The sequence below is a fragment of the Mandrillus leucophaeus genome, unplaced genomic scaffold (assembly GCF_000951045.1).
Source record: "Mandrillus leucophaeus isolate KB7577 unplaced genomic scaffold, Mleu.le_1.0 Scaffold4, whole genome shotgun sequence".
Classification (NCBI taxonomy): Eukaryota; Metazoa; Chordata; class Mammalia; order Primates; family Cercopithecidae; genus Mandrillus; species Mandrillus leucophaeus.
Genome location: NW_012104253.1, coordinates 8,190,662 through 8,197,970, shown reverse-complemented (window position 1 = coordinate 8,197,970; position 7,309 = coordinate 8,190,662). Strand labels below are relative to the sequence as shown.

General features: G+C 40.9%; 1 protein-coding gene across 1 annotated transcript in view; it reads right to left on the bottom strand.

Moving 5' to 3' along the window:
• ATG2B (autophagy related 2B) overlaps positions 1-7,252 on the bottom strand; it is an 83,151-nt gene extending 75,899 nt beyond the window's left edge. Inside the window, exon 1 of the mRNA XM_011991662.1 lies at positions 6,705-7,252. Within this exon, the coding sequence (XP_011847052.1) occupies positions 6,705-6,866 (162 nt within the window). The 5' untranslated portion in view covers positions 6,867-7,252. The remainder of the gene's footprint in view (positions 1-6,704) is intronic.
• Between the last annotated feature and the right edge of the window lie 57 nt (positions 7,253-7,309).

Below are 7,309 nucleotides of genomic sequence, written 5' to 3'. Positions count from 1 at the left end.
CCACTGCACTCCAGCTTGGGCGACAGAGCAAGACTGTCTCAAAAAAAAAAAAAGTGCATTAACTAATTTAGATTAACATTTAATTAGCACCTACTACATACAGGACACCAGAGTGTACTATTTTATACCTACATTTATACCTGCATTAAATCCTCACAATAACCCTCCGAATTAGGTATTTTTGTGCCTACCTTACAAATATGGCAATTGAGGATCAGAAAAACTAAGTAATTTGCAAAAGGTCTTCAATTAATCACTGCAGAAACACAACAAGAAAAAGAGGAATGTATTTTCACAATGGAAGATTTTGCAGGAGGCTAAGCAAAATCATGTGTTAACATATCATAATTTTTTTTTTACTGTAGTACTGGTTTGGGGCTGGCTCATAAAACAAGCTTTTAAAACACAATGGAAAAACTCTCCATTTCTTTAGTGCAAGTGCTTTTAAAAACACAGTCAAGGACCACATGTATCAGAATCTCCTAGGATGTTTATTAAAAATGCAGATTCTTGAATTTCTAGAGCCAAAATCTGTATGGAAGGAGCTAGAAGCCTGAATGTCAGCAAATTCCCAGGTGAACCCAGTGCTGTTATGTCTGAGAAGCTCAAGTTTCTGAATCTGGGGCAGTGTGGTGCACAAAAAAAAAAAAGATACAGAAGTCAGAAAGACAGGTTTCAAATCTTGCTGCACTGTTTAATACTAAGCTTGAGTAAGTTATTTAACCTCACAGTGAATGGATAGTACCCAATTTAGAGTAAGATAATGCATGTAAAAGCACCCACACAGTACAGTATATAGAGATGGAAGGTATTTAATAAATGATTACTATTATCTTCAAAAGTAAACTAAAACCCCTACCTTGCTCCATGTTTCCCCTAGCCATCAACCCCATTTTTTCTGCTCAAACTGCAAACTACAAGTGACTTTCTAACCCTCAGCTCCTCTGAAACTGCTCGTAACCACCATTAAAATGACAAATGCAATAAATAATATTCAGTCCTCGTCTTTCTTGAATTCTCATCTCTACCTAGTTCCTAGGACCACTCCCCCTTTTTGAAATTCTAACTTCCCTTGACTAATGTAACACTTCACCATCTCGGTCTTTTTTCTGATCCTCTACAACTTAACATGTTGGAGTTCATCTAAGTTTCATCTTCAGCCTTTTTTGTTTCTCAAGCTAATCTACTTACTACCCATGCACTTTGTGCAGTTCCATCTCCTCCCACTGTGTTATTCACTATTGATACTCTGGTAACTCCCATATCTTCACAACTGCAATCTTCCTATACTTCCCAGTGCCTCCTGAGCCTCTCTACCTGGATCTAAGGTCCCCACATTCTAAAGCCCCCACATTCTAAAGTCCCCTCAAAAATCAATATAGTAAAACTTATTCTCTATCCAATCTCAATCTTCCCCTCCCACTCCCAACTCCAGACAGTGGAGAAAACCTGCTCCTTCTCTAGAATTTCCTCTTTCACAGCAACTAGGTACCACAAGTTACGGACATCAAGGTTCTTCCCTCTACTTGGGTTTTTCAGATTTTTTCAAAGTTTTTTTTTTTTTTTTTTAAGAATGTCTGACACGTTCCATTAAAAAAAAAGGCCCATCATAAAATACTTAAAAAGGTAAGTAGAACCGCTTGCTTCATGTATTAAGTATTTCCAGAACTAAAAGTTTGAAACTTTTGTACCATATGTTATCTCCGGAAGAGATGGGATTAAGCTCTATTACTTCATACCTCATATATTTCTTTACTGTTTGAATTTTTTATAATGAGCATATATTAATTTTATAGTTAAAAATGAACAATTAAAAACCTAACAGTGTTTTAAAGCATATGTAGGCAATGACTTAGCCTTTGTAAAGTGGAGAGCTGTCAACCTTAGATAACCATGTAAGAAACGGGACTTGACGGAACTCTTCTGAGTAAACACCAAGTTTTCTGTCCCAATTTTGTGGCAGAGAAGTTGAAATAAACTTAAACCTCTAAATACAGAAAGGTTTATTATAGCAGTGAAGAGTAATATTAAAGAGGCCTGGTACGGTGGCTCATGCCTATAATTCCAGCAACTGCGGGGACTGAGGTGGGAGGATCCCTTGAGCCCAGGAGGTCAAGATCAGCCTGGGCAACATAGTGAAATCTCGTCTCTACAAAAATTAAAAGAAATTAACTGGCTGTGGTGGTGTACACCAGTAGTCCCCACCTACTCAGGAGGCTGGACTGGAGGATCACTTGAACCCATGAGTTTGAGGCTGCAGTGAGCTGATCACACCACTGTACTCCAGCCTGGGTAACAGAGACTGTCTCTAAAAAAACAAAAGGAAAAAAAGAAAAAAACTGGTAAATGTTAACAGTTTTGGAGAGTCAACAGTTTCAGAATTTACATTGTACCACTAAGCTACAAAATAATTTCCCTAAGTATGTTTAAATAGTTTATATTTATGTCCAGTCTTATAACCACTTAGGCAAAATCCCATGTATCTTGCAGCATAAGGTACCCTGAAATTCAGTCATTCTGTGAAAATCCAAGGCTACTATAATATATGAGTAGTAAAAATTCTCAACCTACTTGGCTCAAGCAACATTTTCCACACCAGTCCTATGAAGTGTTTCCTCACCAGTCCTATGAAGTGTTTCTTTTTTTTTTTTTTTAGTCACTACTATACTACAAGAAAATAACTCTTAAAGTGGAGCCACCTGAACTACTCAGCAAATAAATGTCCCACTATAGAGTTCTTTAGAGTTTTTTATTCTTCTGTTTAAGGGCATTTTGCTTTCAATTATCATCAACGAGTTTCACGCATATAAACAGAAAAAGTGAAGGCAACATTCTAGTCTCCAGGTGGTCTTTGACAAATAATCAGTAATCAATGTTTCTTGAACTGAAGATGATTTTATTAAACACCAAGAGAATATAAGCAGCAATCGAAACATTATTAAACTGAAGTTAAAAGGCCTCAGTGGCCAGGCAAGGTGGCTCACGTCTGTAATCCCAGCACTTTGGGAGGCTGATGTGGGCAGACTGCTTGAGTCCACAAGTTCGAGACCAGCCTGGGCAACATGGCGAAACCCCGTCTCTACAAAAAATACAAAAATTAGCCAGGTGTGGTGGCAAGCACCCGTAGTCCCAGCTACTGCAGGGAGGGGAGGAGAGGTAGGGGGATCACTTGAGCCTAGGAGGTTGAGGCTGCAGTGAGCCTAGATCATGCCACTGCACTCCAGTCTGGGTGACAGAGTGAGAGCCTGTCTCAAAAATAAAATAAAATAAAAGGCCTCAGTGTAATAAATTGTTAATGTCTATCTTCTTGAGCTCGTGTAAGAAAAGGGTCTTTGTTTAGTTCACTGCTATATCCCCCAGCCCCTCACAGTGGCACATGCTAAGAGCTCAATAAATGTATTGAATCGATTAATGAAAGAAATTCCATTTAAAAAACAAAAATAAAGGCACGGTCATAAAGAGTTAAAAAGGAATGAGTCATTAAATCCAACTTCCTACCCAAATAGAATCTCCTCCTTTCAACATTTTGCCATTTCAACCACTTCTAGGGACAAGGAGTTTATGAAATCTTTAGACAGACTATTCCAATGATGGAACAATCCCAAACCCCTTGCCTCTATTCCTCCCTCCACTTCATGCCACGTTTAAGGTAGTAATCTCCAAAACTGGATGTATATATCCTAAAGTATTATCAGATGATTCATAAGGATGTGAGAAGAAAATGAGACATTCTACATTTTCCAAATTTAGATTAAAAAATTGTACTTATATTTAATATACAAATGGGCACTGGCACCTTCCTTCAGGCCATATATCAAACTGGTACAAAGAGAAGACTAGTAGTTCCACAACAGAGAAGGATTAAGAGTGGTGCCCTCAGCTGGATGTTCCTTCCACTTCTGCACACCGAAACATTTCCGCATACATTCTACAGAATAAAAACAGATCTTTAAACAGTAGAATCTCTGTAAAGAGACAGTGAATGGCAATTACTTTCTGGTTTCCTGGTCTCTCCTATGGCCAAGTGTGTAAGGGTTGGATTTAAAGATAAGCATTTTCCTTTTACACAGAGAAGAATTCTCCACTGACTGTTTATGAATTTATGACAAGGACATGACAAGTGGTACATGCTCCCTAGCAGATATTTTCCAAAAAACAAAACACACTTAATCTGTCTTTTCAAAATAAAGATAGCACTTTAATAATGAGTAAGAAAGCAACCACTTTTCAAAGACTACTTGTACTATGAGGAGAGCATTTGAAAAACTGTATTTGGAAATGTTTCCATTGTTCCATAATTTTGTTGCTGAAAACGATGTCTATTAAAAACACTGCTTATTTTTTAAGTCATTATCTATATAGTTTACAAAATGTTTAAAGACATGTAAAGACTATTCCAACCAATCTAAGTCTTCTGAACAAAGAGCCTGAAAAATTGAATTTTAAACCTGTGTGTATATATGCAATGTCAATTAGTCATAGTAACAGAAAAACTGATTGAGATCAGGAATGAAAGGAATGTCATTGCCAAGTTCAACACAATTCTTTGCATAATTGATCATTTAGAATTGAAACATTAGGAGCAGAGCAATTCTTCAATTAGGATCAGTTTTTCCATTAGGATCGATGAATCTCTGAAGGTACCTTTTTTCCAGTCATGAAAGTCATTAAAATCAAGTATCTGGCTGGGTCCTGTGGCTCATGCCTGTAATCTGAGCACTTGGGAGACAGAGGTGGGAGGACCACTTGAAACCAGGAGTTCAAGACCAGCCTTGGCAACAAAGCAAGAGAATCCTCTACCAAAAAAAAAAAAAAAAAAAAAAAAAATCAAGTGTCAAAATAAACTGAATTTGGAATCAGAACTCTGAATAGCTGTATCTAAGTGTTACACCAAGATTTATCCTAACCATCAACACAGCACATGAAAATAAAAAATCAGCAACAGGAAATGTTTACTGGATGCTTTAACATTATTTTAGTTTACAAAACCCAACCATCAAGAACAAAACATAATCCTCAGATTAAGTTTAGTCAAAAATCATTTTGCCAATGCTTCTGAACTCAAACTATAAAATTCAAATATCACTACCTCTGACTTCCCATAAGGACTAAATAAAACCTCACAAATGAAAGTGCCTACTACAATGCCTGACATAAATACATACTCAATAAACATTAACTGCCTTTCTTTTGATCTTAGGCCATGTGATGTAATACTTGCTAGATGTGCGACGGGGCAAATTGCTTAACTCCATCTGTAAAATGGAAATATTAATGCCCACCTTATAGGGCTAAAGTCATCAAAGAATAATGCATATAAAGTCTTTCGACCCACAAAAGGCATTAATAAATCTTGAACCCTCTTTTTTCAAGATAATCTATTCATAACCGTATAAAAAGTATAGAATCATGGGTCGTTGAATTCAAAAATATACATCAGAATCCCTATCTTTTTAAAGAATTACAGCATTACAATACCATAATACGACACAGAGATGAAGTGTATGCTCCATTAGTGTTGACTGAACTCAGGTGAATTGCTAAGTCCATTACCATTTGGCTAATTGTGGCGGACTGGAGAGTCTCTCCAAGGGTAGGACTCTCACCTCCTGGTGAGGGACTGGGTCTTACTGCTCTCCAACCAGGGCTCTTTCCACTATCTTGCGTACTCTCCCTAGTTTAAGTCATGTACATACTGATAAAATTATATACTGATTTATAGTCTCTAGCACAAATTCACTTAAGGGTCATAATAAGGTATTTCCATCATTTAAGATTTTCTGTGGCTAAGGAAGTATGGGTTGGGCAAAGGGTAGAAGCCACTCTATTCCTGTCAAACCCAAAAGTGAATATACTTTAAGTAAAATATTATGCATTGAACACACAAATGCAGGTACAATTGTATGTGGTGAGTTGAAATTCAGATGAAGCACCTGTATACCAATGAGTGAACTCACAGTTGACAAGTAGAAGACAGGTTTTAAGTAGATGACAAGTAGAAGACAGGTTTTAAAATGTCTGAAAATTGCAGCTTCAGCGCTTTTGCAACACCTGCTTTTACGATCTGTCACGTGGAGCAAAGAGGCATAACTCAACAGCACTACTAGGGCCACACGACCATTCACAGGCTGGGTACACAAACCTATCTTGTAAACATATAATCAAGCAAAAGCAGGCAAACCGGCACAGGAGGCCTTCACCTAACTTTCTTCCAGATGGCAAACGCTGCACGATGACAAACAAGGCAAACATGGTGTGCAAGTAGCCAACCCAAAACCAATAACTAGGGATTCTGACATCCAGAGGTCCTCTTCATCCTTAATCGTTCCAGAATGTCATCGCAAAAGGCAGGGTTTGTTTGCCACAAAACCCTGCGGCCCCTCACATCCCAAGGGACAATTCTGGTCACCTCCTCCCACGGACCTATTGAGCCTGCTTCACAGACCCCCCGAAGCACTGACTCAATTATTCCCATAGTGTAGATTCCATTACATCTGTTAAGTTTCCGGAACACGTGATTCAGGAGAGCAAACTTGTTAAACAGACTAAACAACACTCTAACACATTTCTCTGAGCCGTGCCACACTCGGGTCCAAACAATTCCCAAGGAGGGAATGACTGTCACCAATCTTGGATGGCACCGGTTCAAAGCGCCCTAAAGAGGGGAGCGAGCCCCGCCCGGCTGGCTGCCCGGCAGCTCTTACCCATTTGTCCAAGGGGACCTGGGCGAGGGACCCGGTGCCTTGGTACAAGTCCAGGCTGAGCTGCTCCAGGCTCAGCTTCTCCTGCAGAAAGTGGCCCAGGTACCTCTGCAGGAGGTACCGGCAGGCCCTCTTCTTGATAGACTCCGAAAACGGCCAAGGCATGGTGACTGCTGGCAGCTGGGCTGACTGCGGCTGCGGGTGGCGCTGGCTCCGGCCTCAGGGCAGCGACTCCGGCTCCAGGCCGCGGCGGGGCCTAAGCCTGGGGCGGCCCCTTCATCGCTGTTTGGCGCCGGGAGTTCCTCAGGGAGACCCCATCGCCGGCGCCGCGCCGCTCGCGCTGGGCCTGGCGGAGGCAAGACGCAGAGGGGTCCTCCTGGCCCCAGGCCAGGGGACTTCCGAGGGAGATCCCAGCCGGCTCAGAGAGAGTGCAAGAGAGCGCGAGGGGAGGCGGCAGGGGCTGAGGCAGACACCTCCACTGCCGCCGCGCGACGAATTTGTTGTCATCCGCGAGGCGCGTTCCCGGCTGTAGGGACGCTTCTGGCGCGTTCGCGAGACCCAGACTCCCGGCGCGCCGTCGGGCGCTGGCGGAAGTGACACCACACAGG